The sequence below is a fragment of the Rattus rattus genome, chromosome 1 (genome assembly GCF_011064425.1).
Source record: "Rattus rattus isolate New Zealand chromosome 1, Rrattus_CSIRO_v1, whole genome shotgun sequence".
Taxonomy (NCBI): domain Eukaryota; kingdom Metazoa; phylum Chordata; class Mammalia; order Rodentia; family Muridae; genus Rattus; species Rattus rattus.
In genome coordinates, this window is record NC_046154.1 from 46007878 (window position 1) to 46033360 (window position 25483).

The 25483-nt window shown below is 42.1% G+C and overlaps 2 protein-coding genes across 3 annotated transcripts in view; one reads left to right on the plus strand and one right to left on the minus strand.

The window, feature by feature from the left end:
• The window catches only part of Txndc12 (thioredoxin domain containing 12), a 25822-nt gene extending 14560 nt beyond the window's left edge, over positions 1 to 11262 (minus strand). Inside the window, exons 1-2 of the mRNA XM_032900529.1 lie at positions 11050 to 11262; positions 10254 to 10657 (exon numbers count right to left, since the gene is read on the minus strand). Of these exons, the coding sequence (XP_032756420.1) occupies positions 10254 to 10657; positions 11050 to 11087 (442 nt within the window). The 5' untranslated portion in view covers positions 11088 to 11262. The remainder of the gene's footprint in view (positions 1 to 10253; positions 10658 to 11049) is intronic.
• Positions 10841 to 25483, plus strand: part of Btf3l4 (basic transcription factor 3 like 4) — a 19257-nt gene continuing 4614 nt past the window's right edge. The window contains exons 1-3 of one of the 2 annotated variants that reach the window (XM_032900552.1): positions 10841 to 10886; positions 14526 to 14592; positions 18856 to 18969. In XM_032900552.1, coding sequence (XP_032756443.1) covers positions 14539 to 14592; positions 18856 to 18969 — 168 coding nt within the window. In that variant the 5' untranslated portion in view covers positions 10841 to 10886; positions 14526 to 14538. Of the gene's footprint in view, positions 10887 to 11463; positions 11589 to 14525; positions 14593 to 18855; positions 18970 to 25483 lie in introns of those variants that run through there. The other variant, XM_032900542.1, reaches the window with a different exon arrangement.

Here is a 25483-nt window from a genome sequence, read left to right on the forward strand (position 1 = left end):
AGAGCACTTGCCTAGCAAGGGCAAGGCCCTGGGTTCGGTCCCCAGCTCCAAAAAAAAAAAAGAAGAAGCCTTCTCTTTCTACCCTGTGAGGCCAGGGGTTGAGCTCAGGTTGGCAAGATTGTGGCAAGCACCTGAAGGACGCTAGTTTTTACTGACGTGTAAGAGCTATTAAGAGGCTTGGCCTGGTAGAAGGTAGGCAGGTTATGGAGTTCCTGTGAAGGACCCTAAGGGCTTTCACCAGCCTTACACCCACCGCCTCAGGTCAAGATTAGGCCAAGTACCAGCTTCCTGCCTCGGGTCAAGGCTAGGCCAAGTTCCATTCTCCACCCACAGTTCTTGGGAGGAGCAGGGACATTCTTGAAAAACCACAGAATGTACTGATAGTCACCTGACCCTCTGGTCCCAGATAGAGTTCGAATGCATGTCATATGCTTGCTAGCCAATAGATTCAAAGGTCAATATGCTTAGCCAATAAGTTTAAACTGTAACCTTGCTGATGTAACTCGTGACTGGAAGGTAACCCTGACGCACCAGAAAGTAAACCTCTTGCATTTGCATCAAACTCCGTTCTCATGTCTCACTTAGGGGGTCTCCCAGTAGTTAAGACTCACTTGGAGCCTTATGCACTTTTACCCACTGACCCAACTACCTGGCCTGGCATAATCTTTTTCAATGGTATCACTGCTTAATAAGAAAAACTTCAGAGGTTATCCAATGTCCCAAGGATAAAAGGGAAACGCTGGAAGGAGCACTTACAAAGGTTTCAATGAGAAAATAACACCTGGCTGGATGTGGTGGTGAGCACTCTTAGTCCTAGCAGACTAAGAGTAGGCAGGCTGATCTCTGTGAGATCCAAGGCTAGCCTGGTCTACATAGAGTGTCAGGAAAGCTACGGCTACAAGAGAAAACTTATCTTAAAAACAAAAACAGCAAACAAACACAAACACTCCGCCCATTTCTGCAACCCACTCCAGCATTTTCATAAGACTCAAGACACAGGAGTACTTCCACCTCTTTGTGCAGCACCGCCCTCACACCTTCCAGCTCCACCTCCTCACGCTCCACCCCCGCCTTTCTTCCCCACTCCTATGCTCAGGTATAAATAAGCCCAAAGGGCATTTCTTCTCACTCGCGCCTACTCTCAAACCTCTCCATTCTCATCCCACCACCACACTTCCCAGACAGAATCTTCAGACATTAGAGTATCCGAAACGTCCTTACTCCAAGGAGAATTCCCTTAGTGCTAGGACAAACCTCTTGTATCTTCTCCTGCTTCCCTAGCACTTAGCAATACACACAACTATTCCAAGTAGTCCATAAGAGTTCTCGAAATCTTAGTAGACCAAATCACATAATCTTGTGTTATATCCAGAAAATTTCAGTGATCAAAATGTTAGTTGCTGTTTAAATTTATTTATTCTTTATAAAAATATGTGTGTGTATATATGTATATACATATATACATACATATATACACATATATACATACATATATATACATATATACATACATATATGTATATATATATATATATCCCTCCTTTACCCTTCCACTGAGGCCTTTCTAATAAATCTTCCTATTTTCTTGTATATGTGTCTATGTAATTCAGGTTGCTTGTATGAGCCTGTATAGGAGATTATCTAATAGGTTTTTTTCTGCTGATGTAATAAGCTAATTCAAGCTAAATTAAAAGCAGGTTTATTGGGGGCAGCTTAGGGGTGGGTTCTCTGGTCTCAGAGAATAAAGTCAGGGAAAGAGCCATACGTGGGGGGCAGGCGGATAGATAGAAGATAGATAGATAGATAGAAGATAGATAGATAGATAGATAGATAGATAGATAGATAGATGCTAGATAGATAGATAGATAGATAGATAGATAGATAGATTGATCGATCTGAGGAGGCTGGGGTCCTTTTATCTGCAGCACATACCCAGTGTACCTGGAGGCAGCAGATGATTAAATAAGCAGCTGCTAGGTCCCCGAGAGCAGGCCAGGGGAACTGCCTGTATATTAATAGGGTTATGGGTAGGGGCTCCAAGTCTGGAGCCTAACATTATCTACCCCACTGAGGAATGACTCTTCTCCTCCAGAAACCATTCAGTAAGTTATATATCTATTGAAGGGCCCACAGGTTTTGTCTTTTATCCTTCTTCCCCCTGGCTAAACCATAGATTACATTTCTAAAGCTAGTCCTCAAGGTTGATTCCCTTATTTAGTTACTTCTTCTTCCTCCTCCTCTTCTTCTTCCTCCTCCTCCTCTTCCTCCCCCTCTTCCTCCACCTAGCAAAGTATTTAAATCAAGTAATCAAAAGCCCCCTTTTGGCTATTGGAACTAACAATCAAAGCAAACCAACTCCTACTCCCATTATAATCTGCTGTTAGTCTATGGGCCTTAGTCTCCTCTCTAACCAGAGGCAGTCCTTTGTCCCTACCCAGCCTCGGGCCCTTTTCTCTTCTCCTTTGTCCAGTCTTTGTCTCTTATTCCCCACCCTTTGTCCTCCTGAGGCAAATAAATCTCCTTTGTGCGGAGAACTCTGGGTGTGTCCAGTGCGGATTGTGAAACCCTTGTGCAGGTAGCCACAGCTGCTGTGAGTTCGTGGGACAACAGCCATGTCACATCCAGAAGACAGCCATTCTCAACCCTTCTTCCCATCGTCTGGATTTTACTCTCTGCCACCTCTTCTTATATCTGTGATTAACCACCTTATGTGTGTACAGCATATTAGACAACCAGCTTGGGTTACCTTAATAATTCACCTTCCTATATCTCCATTTTCTCAGGACTCAAATAGGTATAATTGTCTCTCAAAAGGTTATTGGTAAATAGCAAACAAAATATAAAAATGTTAAGAGTCTTAGGGTATGAACATCAGTATGGAGTAGCTTTTGCTTTTCTTTACAACTGAGGCTCCAAGAAGCCAGTGAGCTATACCAGATCTTCCAATGCTAAAAAAACAACCTGGGGTTTAACATCCAGCCTTGTGCTTCCCCATGCCTTCCCTTCCCTTCCCTTCTCCTTCCTTCCTTTCTGTTTTCCAACAGATGGTTTCTCTGTATAGCCCTGGCTGTCCTAGAACTTGCTCTGTAGACCAGGCAGAGATCTGCTTTGCCTCTGCCTCCGAGTACGGGATTAAAGGCCACCTGCCACCACAGCCTGACACCTTATGCTTTTTCAATCACTATATTTGTCTTTCAGAAATTTATTTCCCCCAAATGAATTAAAATCTAATTGTTATCAGTGTTCTTCTAAAGGAAAATGAATCTCCCTCCTGTTAACACACAAGAGTAGTGTCCAAACCAACCACCACCATTTTTCAATCTCAACAGCATAGGCTGCTAGCCATCAGGGAGGGTGTGTCATTTACCTAAGGCCCAAAGTTTGATCCTGAAAGGTGACTAACAGGGTGACGTTGGGAGGACAATGGGAGACTGGAAGGTGCTCAACGTGTCTATCATCACTTATTCACAGGCCTCAAATCTATACAATTGGCCACATGCCCTTGTCTGAGCCTGAGAAGCCCACCCACAAAACAATGAAATTCCAGAGAAGCAAACTTTCAAAGCGGACCCACTGCGATAACAGAAATCCCTCCACAAACACAAAGGAAACCAACGTCAGATGAACAAGCAAAGGTGAGGTCACCCACCCCAAAAGCAAATATCTGCTATCATGTGGCAAACTGGAGACAGCCTGGGACTCCTCTTAAACCACTAGAGAAAAGTAGAAGGGTTCCAAGTCCCCAGTGCAGCTCACTCCCCACACCTTCCTAAGGGGGAAACATTTCCCACATTAGGACTCCAAGGTAGTTACGATGAATAATTACTGTGAGTTCACCACCGGAGCTACAAACTGATAAAAACAAAACAACAACAAAACAATCAAAGTAAGAAACAAAATCATCAAAAGCAACAGAATTAGACCACGAGGACTTTAGGTACCAGGCTTAAGAACCACAGAATTAAAAAACAGACAAAAACTACATTTAATGTGTTTAGAGAAATACCACATAAATTCTCAAAGTCACAAATTAAATTGTCAAGTCAAAACCGGGAAAGCTGACACACATTTGCAATCCCATCATTCAAGGAGACAAGAGGATGATAAGTTTAGGGTCATGTTTGAGTCATAGTAAATTTTTGAGTTTTGAGGCCAGCTTGAGATTCATTCAATTCTGTTCCAAAATCAAACAACAAAACAAACAAAAGGAAGGGCAGAGGAGCTATCTGAGGCACTAAAGTGCTTGCTCGAGGACTTGAGTTTGAGCCCAGAACCCACCTAACATGAGCTGTGATACTAGCAAGCTATTTTGTGACATACAGCACAACAGCTGATATAGACTGTTATAGCCTGAACTTTGCACAATGTCTCTCCCTGTAGATGTTGAGGTTCTAATTCTCAGTACTTTATAGTGTGACTGTGTTTGAGGATGTGTGTGGTCTTTAAAGAGGTAATAAATTAGCTGGACTTCTTTCTTTCTTTCTTTCTTTCTTTCTTTCTTTCTGTCTGTCTGTCTGTCTGTCTGTCTGTCTGTCTGAGGGTATCAGAAGCCCTAAAACTGGAGTTACAGACGTGTGTGAGCTGCCATGTGGGTGCTGAGAATTGAACTTGGATCCTCTGGAAGAACAACCAATGCTCTTAACCACTGAGCCATCTCTCCAGGCCCAGAGGTTTTTGTTTTGTTTTGTTTTTTTTCAAGACAGGGTTTCTCTGTGTAGCTCTGGCAGTCCTGGAACTCACTCACTCTGCAGACCAGGTTGACCTAAGAGATTAGCCTGCCTCTGCTTCCCAAATGCTGGGATTAAAGGTATGCGCCCCTCCCCAAGGCCCTAATTCTTGAAAGAAGAGATTAAATATACACAGAAGGAAGACCATGCTAATACAGCAAGAGAAAATAGCCACAACAAGCAGAAAACAACCCTGCCCACCAACATCTTGAATGAGCCTGTCTCAGAAACAGGGTGGATGGCCGTCTGAAAAAGAATGCCTGCAGTAGACCCGTGGCCTCCACACACATGTGCGTGCACACCCCCACACAAATAAGTACAGAAAGACAAACAGAGCCCCATTCGATCTACAGTACTTATTATAGTAGCCCTAGCAAACTAAGAGTGTCATTACATTTGTCAGAATGCACAAAATATACATTAAGAGTGAGCTGTAATATAAATTGGGGATTTTTATTAGTAAATGTGTCAACCCTGGCTCATCTCTGTAACAGTCTACATTAATATAAGATGCTAATAAGTAGGAAGTGGGGCTGGAGAGATGGCTTGGGGGATAAGAGCACTGGCTGCTCTTCCAGACGCTAAGGTCAATTCCCAGCACCCACATGGTGGCTCCCACCCATCTGTAATGGGATCTGATGCCCCATTACACAGTGTACTAAATAAATAAATAAGTCTTGAAAAAATAAAAGTGAGGAAGGGAAAGTGCATATATGTAAACTCTTATTTTCTGCTCTTTTTTCAATGTGTACCTGTGGGTATATGTGTGATATGTGCATGTGGGAGCACATGCCGTGGCACATGTGTAGAGGTCAGAGGAAAACTTTTACTTTTGTTTTGGTTCAAGAGATCAAACATGGGGTTGGGGATTTAGCTCAGTGGTAGAGCGCTTGCCTAGGAAGCGCAAGGCCCTGGGTTCAGTCCCCAGCTCCGAAAAAAAGAACCAAAAAAAAAAAAAAAGAGATCAAACATAAGTGGACACACTATGTGTTGAGCCATCTCTCAGGCCCCTTTTTTGTTTGCTCAATTTTTCTGCAGACATAAAACTGTTCTAAAAGATAAGTCTACTGTTTTGTTTTGTTTTGTTTTTGTTTTTTGGTTTTTTTTTGGTTCTTTTTTTCAGAGCTGGGGACCGAACCCAGGGCCTTGCGCTTCCTAGGCAAGTGCTCTACCACTGAGCTAAATCCCCAAGCCCAAGTCTACTGTTTTTTAAAGCATCAATGGATAGGTTAAAATAGCAACCCAGAGACAGACAGAATTCTGCTCTTCTGACTGCACCACAGATACAAAGAGATGGAAAACATAGGCTTATGATAATTAAGAAAAACAATAACGATAGTGTTGTTTTTTGTTTTCTCTGTGTAGCCGTGGCCGTCCCGGAACTCTCTGGAGATCAGGCTAGCCTCTAACTCAGAGATTCACCTACTTCTGTCTCCCAAGTGCTGGGATTAAAGGCATCCAGCTGGGTTGTTTTTTTAAGCATAGCAATTTTTAAAATGTGTTTACAGGTATTAATTTATTTATCCTCAGAATAACCTTATGAAATGCTAACTCTATCCTTTCTGCTTACAGATAAGGAAGCTGAAGTTAAAGAGCTTGTCTAGGGTTACGTTGCCCATGAGAGACAGAGCTAGAACTAAAATGGAGGTGGTTGCCTTTATAGTTAGAACCATTCACTACCATTCACTGGCTCACCAACAATAGTTAAAAAATGAATGAAAGGGTTGGAGAGATGGTTCAGCGGTTAAGAGCCCTGACTGCTCTTCCAGAGGTCCTGAGTTCAATTCCCAGCAACTATATGGTGGCTCACAACCATCTGTAATGGGATCAGAAACCTTCCTCTGGTGTGTCTGAAGACAGCTACAGTGTACTCACTCTACAGTGTACTCACATAGGTAAAATAAATAAAAATCTTAAAAAAAAAAAATGAATGAAAGAAGGAATGCACCTTGAGAACTTGACTTCAGCTACAGAACACCCCTGGAGGTCGTGCTTTGTTTTTGTTTTTGCCTTTCCTCTTGAAAGATCTTATACAGGTCGTTTTAAGCACCTATTCTCCTGGCCGTGGCAGCACGGAACGTCAGCAGACAGTTCAGTTTCCTAAGGTGTCATCTGCAAGGCAGTTTATGCCAGCCATCTGCAAAGGAAGCTAAAGGCTCCCACGCCAACAGTTCTTTTTTCCCCACCCAAGACGATGTTTAAAACAGGAAAAGCCAGTTCTAAACACAGTATTTATGGTACTGTCCAAGCTCTTCTTCTAAAGATTGTTTTAAAGACATCAGAAAAGCGTCACCCCCACGCTCCAGCTGGTGAAACCTAAATAAGGGAAGGTCAAATGTCAGAGCTGGCAGCCAAGTGTGAGTTAGGCAACGCTGTACCTGGAAGGTAGAGTAACAGTGTAGCCAAGTGATGTCTCTGTCAGAAAGCGGCCTTTCTACCATCTGCGCAAATGTTAAATATAGCTAACAGAAATATCTGTCTCATGGAGTGACTGTGGCTGTAAACAGGACATGGAGCGTAAGTGTTACTGTGCCAACTCTGAATTTCCAGAAACTGAAGTCATCTATTTCTATTATTGGGGGGAAAGCACATGAATGGCTTCTTTCTAGATTCTGCATTGAAGGGCAGACCGGTGCACTGGGTAAAGACATGGACTCTGGGCTTCATCTTCCTGCTCTCTACTTACTAGTTAACTGCTAATGTTTCATTTAAAATTCCTCATCTGTGAAATGGGGATAATAAAAATATTACCCACCTCAGAGTTACTATGAGAATTAAACTGTATGAAAAAATGCACTGATCAGTGCCTAGAAGCTAGCATTAGTGACTGCACTTCTTTCCAGGTGATAAATTTTAAGTTTCTAGTCTATTGAGAACAATGAACATGTTTTTGGACACTGGAATGTTAGAGATGCAGGGCCCTTAGGACACATTTCTAGTTCAACTCTCACTTAATAAATGGTCACCGGGGAAGAGCAGAGCTGACTAAATGGCCTGACCAAGATTAAAATCTAGGCCTAGTAATTCCAGTCTAGTGCACACCATTCCACACCAACATGCTTCTTCTTCATAATGAGAACTGTTGGGAGAGGGTAGGAAGGGGGTTATTCCTTGTCTCCTCTCTGCAAACACCCAAGGTGTCTTCTGGAAAGAGCTGGAGCTATTTAGACATCTTGGAAGAAACGACACTCATCAAAAATTTCAGGAATTCCTGCCTCAGGTAGCACTTTTTACTTTTTTTTAGGCAGGGTTAGTATATTTCTTATGTCCAAAGAATCTATACATAAGCAATACATAAAACAAACACTTTAAATAGCATTAATTCCTTTAGTTTTCAAGTGTGTGTCATGGTATTCTGCTTTTGCTTTTTCTTTCAATTATCACAAATTAGCTCTCCCACTTGAGTTCCCTGGAACTCACCGAGATCCACTCACCTGCTTCTACCTCAAGTCCTGGGATTGAAGGCTTCGATATATTTGGGGATTGTTTATTAGGGAATGATGCTAACTGAACAACACAGAACTTACTGTCTGACAAAGAACTGATACTCAAGAAACATTTCATAATGTTATGTACACTCAACACAGTCGATTGAGCAGGGCACGCTACACGTCGAGTGTCTGAGGTAACAATCACACCCATTTTGCAGCTGAGGAACTGAGGCTGTGAGAGATTAAGCTGCTTGTCACAGTCATCTCATTTGGACATTGGCAGAAAACATTGAAGCTCAGCTCCGCATACATCCTAGCACTCCAGTCTCCCTCTGTGCTCACAATTTTATTCCAAGTACAGAGCAGCCTGTTTTACAAAAGAATCACCAGTATTTGAAACATTTGACCCACTGTGCAGTTTTTAGCGCTTCCTTCGTAGGTAAAAACCCACAGATCATCTTAGAAAAACTTTTCCTCAAAAGAAAAAAGAGAAAGAAAGATAAGCTTTTCTCACCTTCCTAATTCAGGTAAATGCCAGCTCTTTTTACCTCTTCAGCCTTTTTACTTCCCAGTCTTTTAATCTGTCCTGAATCTGGGTGTAAATATACACCCAATGAAAGCAAGAACCTTGTCTGTTCTCTTCACTGCCATTTCTCTAGTACTCGAGCCAGTGATCAAACCATGGTTGATGATCAGAAATCAATCCTGAACAGAGGTGACTCCATTTAGGTCCACTGACTTTCCACTCAGTCTCATTGGCCACCAATGAATATAAAATTAAAGAGCATTAAAAACAAACAAACAAACAAACAGGGGCTGGAGAAATGGATCAGAGGTTAAGGGGACCTGTTGCTCTTCAGGGGATTCAGGTTCAGTTGCCATGTTAGGCAGCCCACAACTGCCTGTAACTCCAGCTCCAAGGGGACTGACACCCTTCTTCTGACCTACTCGGGCCACACATTTACCTACACACACACACACACACACACACACACACACACGCACGCACACACAAAATAAACCTTTAAAAAATCATGATTGGGCCTAGAGATGTTTCAGAAGATAAGAATAGTTGTGAAAACAACTTAAGTAACCATATAAACGCCTGGCACAACAGCTCATGCATGTAACCCCTAACATTAGGGATAGGATCCCATGAGCTCACTGGCCAGCTCCTCTAGCCTAAACGGTGAACTCAAATTGAATGAGACTGTTTCATAAGGTGGAGAACAAGCAGAAGAGGAAAACACCCAACATCCTCTTCTGGCCTAGTCATGTGTGTCGTGCACCACAAAACGCATGGGCAGATACCACCAGCAGCAGCAGAATCCCACACAGTAAGGTCAGAACACAAAATAATCAAAGCAGGCTTGGAATCCATTTACAACTCACCCGGTTAGTCAATTCAGCTGCACCCCCCCCATAAAAAGGACTGATGATGAGAAGGGGTTCAAGTAGGTAATACGCGGATTTGGGGGTTCATACTTGCTAACCTTCATTCTTAACCACTGATCCATCGCTCTAAAGAAATCAGTTTCTTCCAACACACTAGCTGAGCCACACAGAGAACAACTGTTGGTAACCTAGCAAAAGATCTACCCTTCATTTGGCTCTTTCTTTTGCATCTCTTAGAGAATCGGGAACCGGGTCTTGGGGAGTAGGGAGAATGTGGTGAGGAATCTTCAGACTCCAGCGACTATGTGATACACAGGTCACCAGAGTCCCTTTTTCTTCTAGCGGAAAGGTGACGGTTCCTGAGGGCTTCCCAAGCGACCTTACTTCTGGCGGGAAGGTGACGGTTCCTGTAGGCGTCCCAAGCGCCTAACATGACACATGAATGGACTCCTAAACAGCCTAGTTCTAATTTAAGGGCCATATCTTCCCAAACCCAAGAATTAAGAGCGCCCTCAAGTTCAACTTCCTTCTCTTAAACCCTCTCCGGGACCTGGTACTCCCGACCCCAAGAAATCTCCCAAAAGCAGTTGGGGAAGATAAAAAGGAATCTGAAGTGGCCTAAGATACAGCGAGAGCAAAAAGTGTTAGGACAAGAGGAGGCCCGGGGTCCGTAAAGATTACAATAAGAACGAGGTCTGACCCTTTCCAAGCCCAGTGCGTCCGTCTGAAGAAGTGATGAGGAGCAGGAAACTGAAGCTCAGCAAACAGGTGGCCCCGAAACGAAGCGACATCTCCACTGGGGTAGTTGCACAGAGCCACCGGATTGAGGGAACACAGGATTTCCAGGAGAAGCTCCCCTGTGCCCTCTTATCGCCGCTCAGCCCAACCCCTCGGATTCCCAGATTTTTTCCTCTCCAAACACCGAAGGAAGTGATGTTAGACGGATGTGGGCGGTGCCTCGAGGGTCCGCTTTGGAATGGAGTAAGTTTAAAGGTGCAGATCACGTAGAAGGATGGAGGAGTACATCTCGAGTTTGCTTTCCCTAAATCCTGGATATCCAGGCCTAGGGACACAGCCGGATGAGGTGGGCCGAAGTGGTGGGGGCTGGGGAAAGGTTCGGGAAAACCGTTGTTAATTACGTCTGACCTCCACCCTAGCCCCTCCCTCCAATGGACCACTACACTAAATATTCAAAATGCAAATTATTTATCTGTGATATCAGCCTATCACAACAGAGGACTTGGAATTTCCCGCCCCCTTGCATAAAGTAAAAATACTGGACAACAGCACTTCATTGTTAGATTTCTTCTGTTTGGGATTCCGAAGAGACCCGGTAAGCCCGTTTTGCTGTGCACGCGTCTGTCCCTGTCTTGCAGGCGCGCACTTTGGAGGAGCGCTGGACCCTTTACTACCCCTCGCATCCGCACGACTTCCACTCAGGCATGATGCAACCAACTGACATAAGCTCCAAAGAAACCATGTTTGGGGCCTCTTACTGCACAACTGACGAGGAAGTCCGAGGGAACTGGGACATAAGTCACTGCAAGCACGTAAAGGGCAAAGCTTCTTTCCGTTAAATCTGTTGCTTTTGGTCTTGGGTCGAGTTACTCCCTAACAAGTCAACATTCCCGACTTTAACCTTCTGATACTAGTGGAGTCCATTAGTGAAGGACATCCAAAGTATACACCCAAACTACATCCCGCACGGCCCTTCGGTTGAGTACGAGACAAAAGGTATCACAGACACAATGGGACGCTGAGGGGTCCGCCACCTCCTCCAGGAAGCAGCGCGGCCCCCTCACCCGCCGCCAATCAGAATATTGGGGTGCGCGAGGCAGTCTGGGCTTTGTAGTTGGGAGGCGCGCGGTTACGGTACCCACCCCCTCCCCTCCTCCCGCGGTCGAGGCGGGGCCGTGCGTCACGTGGGCCTCTCCCGCCGCCGCCGCCGCTGCCGCCGCGGTCTTTCTCTGTCTCAGCTGAGGCAGCCATCTTGCTCTTGCCGCGTGCTGGTGTTGGAGGACCCTCCCCGCTGCAGGTGAGACCCCCGGCGGGCCCGCCACCCCACGGCCTCCGGCCGCTGCGCACGGTCTCCCCCCGCCCTCCCCTCTCGACACCCGCCGTCCGCTCCGGCTGCCACTTCCGCCGTGGCGCGGCGAGTGGGGGCGGAGGCGGCCGGCCGGGCCTGTCGGTTACGGGCGGCGCAGCTGGGGGTCGGCACCTGAGGGATGGTCCCCAGCACCACCGCCCGCTGTGGAGGAACCGGGCCGGGGCTCTGGCCGCTCAGATCCAGATCCTGGAGGGTACAACCCTCCTCGTCCTATCACTCATTCACAACAACAGTGTCAGGCGCTTTGAGCAGCATATCTGTTGTCATCTCTTTTGCTCTTCCCAATCTTTAGATAGGGAAACTGAGGTTAGCACCCGACTACCAAGCTCTTGGGGCCGAACTAGGTTGCAGCGCTCTTCACTTTGTAATGGCAGTGTTTGTTTACAAGTCTCTCTTCATTTTGAGACAGTTACTTATCCCTATAACCTCATCACACTGCCTGATGATTGATCGGCAAGCACAGTGTTACACAGCTGGTGAATGGCGATTTCAACTTCTATTCCCAGGTTCTTTCATCATACCTAATTAGTGGCCCTCTGGAGGAATGGTAACAATAGTTACCAACTACTGTGTATCTTACCTGAACTTGATATGCTCTAGCCTTCAACCCAGTAAAGTATGTGATGGTATACTTTTCTTAATGCGGGAGAAACAAACACAAGTACAAAGAAGTTAAATACTTTCCAAAAGCCCTAAGTAGTATAACCTCACATAAAAAGTCAGGGCTGATAGTTCAAATTATTTTTATCTTTGTGTAAACATGATGTGTATGAAAGTACCTGGATGCTTATAACTTGGGCATTCAATAAATATTGATTCATCTCTTTATACTCTTTTTGGAAGTCCTTACGAAAAGTGCAAAAAGGATTCTTGAACTCAGTGATCATGTGGCCCTTGAAAGTCATTTCTACCTTTGGGACACAGAAAGGAACTTTCCAGGCCTTCATTTTCTGTTAAACTGGGAAGGCGGCTGACAATTTTATTTATAACTTATGTCCTGCTGCACTAGCAGGTATCTGAGATGACCTCACACTTAAAACAAGAACGACAGGTACATTAAAGGGATCAAGTAGGGATTAAACCAGGTGACCTTTGAGGTCTCAGTCTGAGTCTAAATTTCTTTCCTGTTTGAATCCTACACTACCCAACTTGCTGTTGGACAAAAGGCCGTCTTTCTCCCTCCCCTGCTGCTTCAAGCTTCTAGACTTCCTAAAATTATGCCTTTTCCCTAAAATACTCCCTAGGAATAAGATTTCTTAACTCTATAAGAGAGTTAATTTGGGTTTTGCTTTTGCTTCAAATAAGTCTGGACTTTTTATCGTATCTTTCCAACCACCATCTCTTTTCTTGAGGATTGTCACCTAACATGCAGAATAGTCACAAAGGGCTTACTTATCCTGTGCTTAGTTTCAATATTCTCTCCTGACCTCCTTTTTGCAAGAAATTCCTTAAGTGCTGTGTTATTTCCTATAAGTTCATGGCTGTAGTCCTTTGATGAAATGAGAATTAGTTGTTTTGTGGATGCTTGAATGCAAGATTGAGGTTTATATCAGCACATTTAAATCTACTGCACAGCTAAGATCGGCCCACACCTGACTGTTGGATTCTACACACAACTCCCATGCAAGACTTTTACCTACTTGGCCATTGTGATACAATGTTGAACATAGTGAGAAGCCATAGGTTCTAATTTTTATTCATGAAATGGATTCAGCCTTAAAGCAGTGACATATATATATATATGTCAGTTCCTTAAGTTCAATGTCAGTACAGAATGGTTAGTAATTTACATGATTTTTCTTTTTTTTTCTTTCAAATGTAAAAAAACAGTATCCTCATCTGAATGATGCAATTACAAGGTTAGAATGAGCAAAAAAAGTTCAACAATATCTGTCCCCTTATTTCCCCCTTCATCTCAGTAATGATCTGTTAAGCCACAGAACAAGTCAAATAAGACTGTTAAATTAGCTTTTATTTGTTTTTAGAGCATGGTATGTTGTTTTTCATAGCAGGAGTGTCACAGTCCCGACTAGAATTCGTGATTTTAGAATGTCCTTAGAATCTTCAAAAGGCAAAATTTGCATAACTTTTTTTTTTGTCTTGCCCTACCAACTTAATGTAACCAAGATTCATCTTTGTCAAATTGTACAGTAAGACATTTTACCTGGAATGCAGTAATATCTTGTTAAGTGTGACACACTCTAGTGCAAGGTCTAGAATGAACCTGGGTGCTGCAGAATCAGCAGGTATTTGGAAATCTGGCAGTTTCCCATTATTAACATATCTGACCTTGAATAGAGGACGTGACCTCCCTGTTTGTTGACAGCCTGGCAGCCCATTATTCAATTTCTTCTTTGCCTGGCGTGTGTGTGTGTGTGTGTGTGTGTGTGTGTGTGTGTGTGTGTGTGTGATTTATTCTTTATAAGAAATACAGAATGTGATTCCAGAGAAAATGATCTACTTGAAGGTTTTGCTAATAACACTTGGTAACTGTTCTCTGCTGTGAAAGTCTTTGGTACAAAAAACCTCCTTGCCTGAAGGGATTTCATAATTGGTTAGTTTTCTGAATGTCGGAGAACTGAGTCATGTATTAAGAATGGATCTTTAAATAGGCAACTTTGAATCCCATTCATTTGCTATTTGTATATTTGATTTGTATATTTGTGGTATTTAATTTTTTTTTTTAAAAATTGGTTTGTGAAGCTAGAGCAAGTTACCACTATTTATTAAGATTAGAGACAGTATTGATATGACCATGATGTTAATGGACACTACATTAACTCAGTGAAGCAAAAGGTATTGTTTGTATAAATAAGTTTTTAACTTGATAAAATAGTGAATTTAACAAATCTGTTTTCCCCCTAGATTTACCAACAGCATGAATCAAGAAAAGTTAGCCAAGCTTCAAGCTCAGGTCCGGATAGGGGGCAAGGTGAGTGTGCTATAAGACTAGGAAGACATGTGATTGCCTGAGAGTATCACGTCTATGTATGTGTGGTCATTGAGTCTAGAATCTTCAGTGATTAAAATCAGACCACATTCCTATTCGATAGGAACTTGTCTAGATCTAAAGCAGGTAACTAGAAGACGCTTCTTTCTGATGGTGCCATGAAAATAGACCCCTTAGTTTGAATCCTTACCTTTTTATTTTGGTGTGCGTCTTCGTGTATACAAATGTTTGTGGGCATTTGAGCGTATGCTAATGTAAATGCATTTGAAGGCCCAAGGTTGATGTGGGGTGGAGTTTTTCTCATTGATTCTCCACGTTATATATCACGGAAGACTCTTGCCAGCTGCTTCCAAAGGTTTCCTACTTTCCATCTCCCACATGCAGGGATTGCAGGGGGCCACCACACCCACCTGGCTTTTATGTGGGCTCTGGGGATCCAGACTGGCTCTCATGCTTGTGCTTTACTCAATGAGCCTCTAAGTCCCAGTTTGAACATCTGCTTGTGTGACATAAGTTACCTAGTCTTGTTAAGCGTCTTTATTCCCTCTGCAAAATACAAATGATCAAAAAAGATGCTTCTAACAATTAGAGCATTGTTTATAAACAATAACATGGTATCTGACACACAAGGTGAATAGTGAACAAATGGTAGCAATTATGTCTCTTACGTAGGGAATGGCAGATACTGGGGTTACCTCATCTTGAATAAAAGTACAAGTAGCTACCATGTGGTAGTTGCAGAAGCAGTTTTAACTGAGAATGTTTGATATACATTTTGTAGATTGCTAGTTTTTCCTCCCAAATTTCCTTTTCCTTTCATGCTGGTGAACATGAATGTAAGTTTTCATATTCCACATTCATTAAAGCCTCAGGAAGTTGTGAGTACCCAGACCCTTTGTTTTCTCTTTATTTTTGGCTCAAGGTGAATACTGTATGCTCATCTTTGCACACTGCAGTGTTTGCAAAAAGAGAAAGAAAGAACAATACTTCATACATGGATCGAGGTGTAGAAAAGGCAGATAGGACAATATGTAACAGGTTTTTAACCATGCTTTACATTGGTCATAACCACAGCTCTTGGGCATAGACATAGAGGGAGAAGGGAAGAAGTGACTGGTACTTCTCCTCTGATAGTGATAAAGTTGGATGAAGTCAATTTATATTAACACACCGATAACCACAGTGGTCACATTGCAGCACATGCAAAACTAGAGGCTTATTTAGTGTGTGTGTGTGTGTGTGTGTGTGTGTGTGTGTGTGTGTGTATACATGTGTGTATGTTTATGGACACATGGCATGTGTGGAGACCATTGGTAAGCATTATATATATCTTCTGTTGCTCACTACCATACATACATACATATATATATATATATATATATGTGCCCCACCTTATTTTTTAAGGTGGTTTCTCACTGAATCTGAAGCTTGCTGATTTATGATATAGCTAGACTGGCTGGTGAGTGAACTTCTAGAATCTTCTGTGTTCACCTTCTGTCATGGTTACAGGTGCACACAGCTGTTCCTACTTTTTATGTTGGTTGCCCATACTCAGTTCCTTACGTTTGGCACATACACTTGACCTACTGAGTCATATCCCAAGCCCATAATTATCTATTTTTAATGTTGTGGTTGGTATTTGCATGAATTTATCTACTGTTAACTGAATACCTACTTTGTGCCAGGCATAGTAAATAAACAAGTTTCTTGCTTTTGACATTGGCATAGCTCAGCATAGAAGAGAGTCACATTCACAAGTACAATGAAGAATAGCAAGTATTGTAATAAAAGAACAAAGTGTTTTATTTAGGAGAGTCATGCTGGGATTTAAAGGTTAAGTAAGAATCTAATCATTAGACCAGCAAATGAAAGGGCTAGTGAGAGGTAGGCTAAAATGGGGGATATCATGTGCCTATGTGCCCATTGCACATAGGGTGCTGAGAGAGCATGGAACTTTACAGATGGCTAGCTTTAGTTTGGTACAGCTAGTTTAGAGTATACAATGGATAGAGAATGGTAGGGATGAGATGATCAGGTAGTTTGGGCTCCGTCACACTTTTTATATGCTATTCTAAGGAGCTTGGGATTTCATCCATTCACAGTAGACAACTTCTGAAGGATTTTAAGAAGGGAATGGCTGGGTGTGGTAGCACTGGCCTTTAATTCCAGGGCTCTGGAGGCAGAGCCAGGTGGATCTCTGTGCGTCTGAGTACAACCTCACTGTTTTAGAACTGGTGGCAGTGTGAAAAATGGGATGAAATGGGATCAAATACAGAATAGTCTAGAAGCTGTTGCTTACACATAGTACACAAATTTAGGGGTTGGACTGACATGATTTAATGAAAGGTGGGTGTGGGGAGATGAAAGGCATAGAGAAGAATTAAGGTGTTTCCCAGGCTTTTATTTAGTGTGGGATTGTGGTATTACCAACTATAAAATCTAGGAGATAAGGAAGATTTGTGAACTGTTAAGTCTGTAGACATGTTGAACTCGGGGTTTTTGGGGGACGGGGGGGATGACAACAGAGTCTCACTCTAAAGTCCATGCTGCTCAGGATTTGATATGTGGGCCAGACTAGCCTCAAACTTTTAAGCAATCCTTCCTCTGCATCTTTGTGTGCTGGGACTATAGGTAACTTAGTTGAAGTGTCTGAGGACCATTTCAATAGAGTAGCTCTGCATGGTGGCACACCCTATAATCACAGCACTCTGGATTGCAGACTGCTTCACTAGATAGCAATATGCTGTCTTAAACATGTAGAGCAAGCAACTGAGCTAGCCCTGAGTTAGGGATGCTTCATCAACGACCATCTTTGTACATAGTGATCTGTTACAGCTGAGCGTCATCAGAACCTTTGCAGCCAGAGCTTTTTGTCTCCCACTGGGATTGCTGAGAGAGAACCCCAGCTCTCTTCTGTAAGTCCCTGAGGAGCTATTGAGAGACTAAAGACCCTGGCTTTTGGTAGTATTGCAGCTCTGATGTTGGTTACATTTTTTTTAATGACCCAGAAAATTAATCCATTATTTTAAATAGTTTTTAAATGGAAAATGTATTTCTTTTTTTAAATATATTTTTTGTGTATGTGTCTCTGTGTCTGCTGGTGTCATCCGTGGCCAAAAGAGGGCATTGGGTCCCCTGATGCTGGAGTTATAGGCAATTGTGGGTTGCCTGACATGGGTGCTAGGAACAAGTGCTCTGAGCATTATCTCCACCGCTGTATTTCTAGTGACCAATAGAGAAATGAACTTTTTATGACTTAGTAAATAGTTACAACTTTTAACTTTGTGCCAAAATCCTGACTTACCGTCATATATCACATCTAACCCATCAGCAGTTATCTTGTCTCGTGACATTCTGACCATCCTCAGGTACTACCACAACTCTAGTCTCTCACCATACTGTGCACCAGCCCTCTGACTGGTCTCTGTTATAGCCTCCAGGTCCAACTTCCATGTGGCAACCTTAGATAAAAGTAAACAGGTCAGATGAAGGCTCTGTCAGCAGCTTCCTATTGCAATGAGAATAAAATTGAGCTCTTACCTGTGAGATTGTAATCTACATGGTGTGGCCCTTGTGTGCCTGTCTGATTTCATTTCCTTCTCCTTTCCTCTTTATTCATTCTGTTGTAGCCACATGGGCACCCCTCTGCCTAGAAGACAAGTTCGATCTTGTTTCCTTCTGCTTGGATCCTTCCTTCCTGACCTTGGGTCTCATTTCTAGTAAAACAGTGCTTTGCTTTTACCCTGTTTGAAATGATCTATTTGTTTAAATACTTGTCGACATTTTTCTCTTATTATAATATAGGAACTTAAGTAAAATCTTGATGTTTTCATTCTGGATTCCTAGACTCTGGAGTACTCACTCATAGGAATTTAATTCTCAATATGTAATAGTTCTGAGATTTTGGACCATCCTTAGATTTTATTGGCAGGGGCTGACAGGGATTCTGTGAAAGTATACAATGCTTGAAAGTTATTAAGCACAGAGTTATAAATTCTGTTCTATTGACAAACAGTATTTTGAAGCATAGTCTATTGAAATGATAAAATCTAGACATTAGAAAGGAGTAATAACTGACTATAATTGCCTTTAGTTGTCGACTGAATATCACAACACTGTGTGGTCTTGTTAATCACTGCCGTTTGGTTAGTTTTTCCAATGTGGATTTTAGATTGTAGCCAGGAGGATGTGGTTGCTGTAGCCAGTTGTTGTGCTTAGTAACACCTCTGTCTAATCATTTTCCAGGGGACAGCTCGCAGGAAGAAGAAGGTGGTGCATAGGACAGCTACTGCTGATGACAAAAAGCTTCAGAGTTCACTAAAGAAACTGGCTGTGAACAATATAGCTGGTATTGAAGAGGTATGAACACTTTGAAAACTCAAATTATAGAGAGAGAGCACATGCACAGTTCTTTTGACTTTTCAAATGAAAATACTAGCTTGGAAGAATCTCTAATACTTCACGTATGTGTCTTTGAAAGGGTAGTGGTTAGATTTGCTTTGGGATGAAATGACTTTAGTAGGCAGGTAGGGCTTTTCACGCTTTAGGCTTAAATATTTGCATACATGACAGTTATGAAACTGCTCTTGAACGTCAGTGTAAAGTAAGATTTCTTCTGTTTTGCTTTGTTTCTTTGGGTCACTCTGTATGCTGGACTGGCCTCTAACTTGTGATTTTGCCTCCTTAGTATTGATATTTAACAGAGGATGTGGCCTGGTACCTAGCAGGTTGTTGTTTCTAATGGTGTAGGAGTAAAGCCCAATATTTTTTTTCAAGTGAGACTTTATTTTTACCATAAATTCATCTTCTATGCTATAAAGTCTATTACCTCATCTAAAAACATCTAGCATTGGTTGTATATGGATTTGATTCCCTCCCTGTCTTTCTTCCTTATTTTTAGTATTTATTTATTTTGGTATTTTCAAGACAGTGTTTCACTATGTAGCCCTGGCTGTCCTAGAACTCACTGTGTAGAACTCAGAGATCTGCTGCCTTTGCCTCCCAAGTGCTGGCATTAAAGGCTTGTTTTTATCTTTTTTAAGCTATTATCTCACTGGATAGTTGCCTGTTTCTCCATAGTGATGCATAACTGTGACTGCATTCAGTCGGTTGGTTTTATTAAGACTCTTTCAAAAGTAATAACTTTTAAAAGTCTATTATTTTTCTCATTGCTGTGACAAAATACTTGACCAAAGCATCTTGAAGGAAGGGTTTATTTGGCTCTCAGTTTGAGAGTGCAGTCCCATCATGGTGGGGAAGGCCTAGACAGGAACATGAGGCTGAGGCCATATTGACTGGGTCTCACTATGTAGCCTTGGCTGCCCTGGAACATACTGTAGACCAGATTAGTCTTGAACTCAGAGATCTCCCTACCTCTGTCTCTAGAATGCTGGATTTAAGGCATGTACTGTCTCACTGGCTATCACTGAGGTTCTTAATAGATAAATGCTAGTAAGATTAGCATCTTAGAGACAAGGTGTAAAATTGCATGCACATGCAAATGACCAAAATTAACCTCCTTTAAATCTGCCTTCACAATCAGTATTGATAAAGTCATAGAAAATACACAACATATGCGGTTTTTTCTCCTTTCAACTTGAGGTAACAGCATTCTTAAAAATTAGTCTGATTTGCATAACTAATTTCAAGTTTTTTTTCTGTGCTGTTGAAAGCTTTTATATATTGTCTTTTTAAAATGTATATCTATTCATGGTGGAAAGCTGGTGGTGTGTGGAGGTGAAGGGAAATTTTTTGAAAGTTGGTAATCAATCTACTGTGTGGGTCCTAGAAGTCTTACTCAGGTCATTAGGCTTGGCGGCAAGCACCTTTACCTGCTGAGTCATCTTACTAGCCCCAAAACTTTTATATATCCGCATTGACCTAAAATTTCAGAGAGGCTGTATGTAGTGACGCATGCCTTTAATCTCAACACTTGGGGTAGGGGAGGGCAGAGACAGGCAGATCCCTGATTTTGAGGCTTGCCTGGTCTTCAGTGTTAGTCCCAGGGCAGCAAGGACTACACAGAGAAATCCTGTCTTGGGGGAAAAAAAAATCAGATAGTCTCAACCATGGACATATATATTAGAGAAAAAAGATACCCCCAAACCTAATTTTGACTTCTCTTGCAAGATATAGCTCAGTTATAAAGTACTTGCCAGTGTACTAGACTCCTTGGGTTTAATCCTGACAACACTAGAAATATTTATTTACCCTAAGTAAAAGCCACAACTTAGTAGTAAGCTACAACAGACACAAACTCTAATAATACGAAAGCTAACATAATTGAAAATATTTATGAAATTTATAGCTCTACTAACTTTCTATCTCTAACCCATTCATATATCGAACCTCATTCATACTGATATTTTGGAACAGATAGTTCTGGTCAGTTCTCTAGTGCTCTGTGGGATGTTTCATGGTTTACCTGGCCTCTGTCCACTAATTGCTAGTAACACCCCCAACACTGTAGTGGCAACAGTCAAACATGTCCCTGAGCTGGCTGTCTTGGTCCACCCCTACAATCCCAGCCCTTGGGAGTTTGCACCCCAGTACAAGTTCATACCAGCTTTGACTGAATGGGAAGACCCTATCTCAAAAACAGTCACTGCCACAATAAAAGAAAATTACTTCTAAATACTGTGAGACAGTTCTTTGATGGAAAAAAATTACCCTTGTCTAAGAAACAGTTGTATATAGAGATAAAAGGTATATTTCCTTTGTAGTAAAGATTAATTCGTGTGGTTTTTTTTTTTATTTTATGTAGATTAGTGTTTTGCCTACACGTGTGTCTGTTAGATCCCCCGGAACTGGAATTACAGGCAGTTATGAGCTGCCATGTGAGTGCTGTGAATTGAACATAGATCCTCTGGAAAAGCAGCCAGTGCTCTCAACCACTTAGCTATCTCTCCAGCCTCAATATTTTTGAGAACATTCATTCATTTTTATTTTACGTATATGCATGGTTTGTCTGCAGCATCTATGTTTACTACATACATGCCTGGTGTCCAGGGAGGTCTTAAGAGAAGGCATTAGATAGCCCAAAACTGGAGTTATGGGTGCAGGGAACCGAACCCAGGTCTTCTGGTAGAGTAACAAGTGCTCATAAACATTGAGCCATTTCTCCAGCCCATGTTTGTTCCGTGAGATAAGGTCTTACAGGTTGGCCTTAAGCTTTCAATAGTCTTTCTACCTCAGCTGGGATTGTAGTGTAGACCACCACATCCTGCTTTGTGGTGTTGACTTTATCCATGTAGTATCTCCAAGGATATGTATTTCTAAATGTTTGTTTTTGTTTAAATTCAGAAGCGTTTATGGCTGTTTGTCCTACCTTAGCCTCCAGAGTGCTGTGTATGTTATGTGTACATGTGTGTGGCAGTTCATGCATGTATGCACGCTTTCTGTCATTCTCTGCCTTACGCCTTTGAAACAGGTATCTGACTGAATCTGGAGCTAGGCTGGCAGCCAGTGAGCCCCAGGAATCCTCATTCCTCCCTCATTCCCCCAAGTGTTAGGGCTACAGGCAGCAGTGAATTACTCCCAACTTTCTCTATGGGTTTTGGGGATTTGAACTCAGGTCTTAATGCTTGCACAGTAAGTGATCTTACTCACCTAGCCATCTTTCCAGCTCCTGTGGTCCTTCAAATTACAATTTATTAAAATAATTGTGTCATAATAAAGTAAGGACACAGTAATTTTTCTTTTTGGAGGTATTGGAAGTTCAACACTCTCTTACTGAGCAACATCTTCAGCCCTAGTTAGTAAATATACTTATAATGCTGCGCTTTATGTGGCCATGGTTCTGTTGCAACTAAAACTGACACTGAAGGACTTAATGGCAGTCAACACTGACTGCGTGTCAACTGCACACTAACCATTTGCCAGCGATGGTAGAGAAAGTATTATTCATAACCTGTCATTTCTAAGTTACAGTCATGTGGGAACTAATTAGACAGCGAGCCATGTGAACACGTGTTACTCCACTTCAGCTTCATAGCCCCGATGAGTTATTAGTTACAAATCAAAGAGCTGATGCTTGTAGAATTTCACCAGCCCCTGGTGTCATACCTAACAAGGATTGGAATTCTAGATTTGAACTAAGGAATGTTAAAAACCAGAGTGGATACTATGTTAAGATAGCTGGCTTTTGATCTTTTCAGTTGTACTTTCTTATTTTTAGCCTTTTCCTCTCCTCTTGTCCCTTCCACATTACCTACACATATCCCCAAACACCTAATGCCCCCTCCCCAATAAACCTGTCTTATGGCCTGGAAGAGAAGCCCAACAAGAAAGAAAACTCATAAATGCATTGGTTTTGACCCTATGTTGGCTTCTTTGTAGCCAATGAGATATATTCTCCACCTATCTGTAATGGTTTTGATTTCCATTTGACCTATATTCTGAGACAAGTAATTGATACGCTTGCAGAGAATTGGATTTTTATAAACAAATGAATATTTTTTTTTTCTCGGAGCTGGGGACCAAACCCAGGGCCTTGCGCTTGCTAGGCAAGCGCTCTACCACTGAGCTAAATCCCCAACCCCACAAATGAATATTTTAAGCAAGAGGATGGCATAGTAGACAGGAAACCAGACAGTAAGTTGAGAAACTAATTCGTTTAAGTACTTAGTCCACATGTAGCCAGCTGTTTGTCCTTGGGTCTATGTTTAACCAGGATTACTGTCCTCTGTATTTACTTCTCTAGCATGAAGAACAGTATAGATTTCAAATGAATTATGACTTTAGTGTTTGTAAGTCAAGAATGTCTCAAATTCCAATAGTGCCACTTTTCATGCCCAACAGTGTGTGTAGAAATTCTTCATTGAACCTTGTGATTTGGAAATCACCATTGAACAATTCTCCCTTTATTCTTGTCTCTTATAAACCAGGGGACTTGAGTAGATCCAAGGCACCTCCCTTCATATCCAGCGTTAACCTCCCAGACCTCCCCGGATTTTAGCCACTTTACCATTTAGCTTTTCTACCAAAGCTGCAGTCATTTTCAGAATAATATAATTTACCTCCTAAAATTGCTATAAATTGAGTTGTGCCATTTGTTTAAAGCAGCAGCATTGAACCCTTACTGTGTATGATACACTTCAAAGAACCTTAAATATACATATTACATAATATACAATTTTAATCCCAGCACTTTGGAGGCAGGGACTGTGAATTTCTGTAAATTCAAGGCCAGGAAGGACTACGTGGTGAGATTGTCTCAGAACAAACAAAACAAAACATAAAAAGATCCTTACATATAGCCCAGTGCAGTGCTGAGAAAAGGATGGGTATAAGATTAAATAGTGACACACACACACACACACACACACACACACACACACACACACACACACATACAATTAGAAGTGATTTGTGGAATTATTTTGTAATTTCCAAGGATATATCTGTAATTTCTCTGCTTACAGTCTTGCTGAAACTTTGAGTCACTTTCTCCTCCTGCCCACTAGTGTTGTCGGTGGTGGTGACCCCTCTGAAGAAGAGAAGCCACTTCCCACTGACACCGAGAGCACAGGACAAGGGCAGTTATGTACCTTGAAGTAGTTAAGTGTTAGCTCTCCTGACCTTTTATATAATAAGCACATAGCACTGAGGGAACTTTTAGAGTGGAGTCAACCTCATGGTGGAATGACAGTGTTTACACAGTTAACTTGTGTAAACGAGATCATAGCAAGACATAACAAAAAGTGCAGAAAGGAAATACATGAGAGAGAAATAGCAATTTAAATAGCATGCATTCACTCTGCTGTTTCTGTAAATCCCAAGAAAGTGGAATAAATTAATCTGAAATAATTCAGATTGATAAAAGCTAAAGAAATCATGGTAGGATGGTGTTAAAGAACTCCTAGTTATTAACAAAACATGTTCTGGTGGGTAAGTGTGTAGGAGAGTTTGTTTGCAGAGAAGGAATATTTAAGAATTAGAGAAAACTGTCAAGCTTGTTGGTACAAATCTGTAGTCCCAGATACGTAGAAGCTTGAGGCAAGAGAATCACAATTCAAGGCCAGCCTGGAAACTTAGAATTTATCTGAATGACTCAGTGGTTAAAAGCACTGACTGCTCTTCCAGAGGACCTCGGTTCAATTCCAAGAATGGTAGCCTACAACTGTCTGTAACTCCAGTCCCTTCCAGGGACCTGACATCCTCACACAGATATACATGCACATAAAGTAAAAGTTTAAAAAGTTAAAAAAAAATTAACTGTCTCAAAATAAAAAGTAAAGGGCCTAATATATATATATTAGGGGTGGGCAAGATGCTCTTCAAAAGTCTACTGACGAAAGTTAGATGCTGGAAGCCCACAGGTGGAGGAGAGAGGAAGACCCTACGGTGCTGCCTCTGACCTCCACAGGTACAGCCCCCATCATGCCATTATGATGATAAGAAATAATAAATAAAAGTTAAAAAGGAAGCTGGCAGTAGTGGCTGCACACCTTTAATCTCAGTGCTAAGAAAGCAGAGGCAGGCAGAGCTTGAGGCCAGCCTGGTCTGCAGAGTGAATTCTAGGACAGCCAGGGCTACACAGAGAAATTCTATCTTGAAAAGTGGGGAAAGAAAAGAAAAGAGCTTGACAAGCTTCCTGTAAAGAATAACATGACAGGTGGGAGAGGTGGCTCAGGAGTTAGGAACGCTTAGTGATTTTGCCAAAGACCCAGTTTTGGTTCCCAGCATCCAAATAGCAGCCCACAGATGTTTCAGATCCAGGGCATCTGATTTTTTAAAACCTCCCGTGGCTCCTGTATACATGTTGTGCATATGTACACATTTAACACAAAACAAAACAAAAAACATTACAACATATGCCTTTATTTCCAGCACTCAGAGGCAAGCAGAGTTCTAGGCCAGGCTGAGATACATT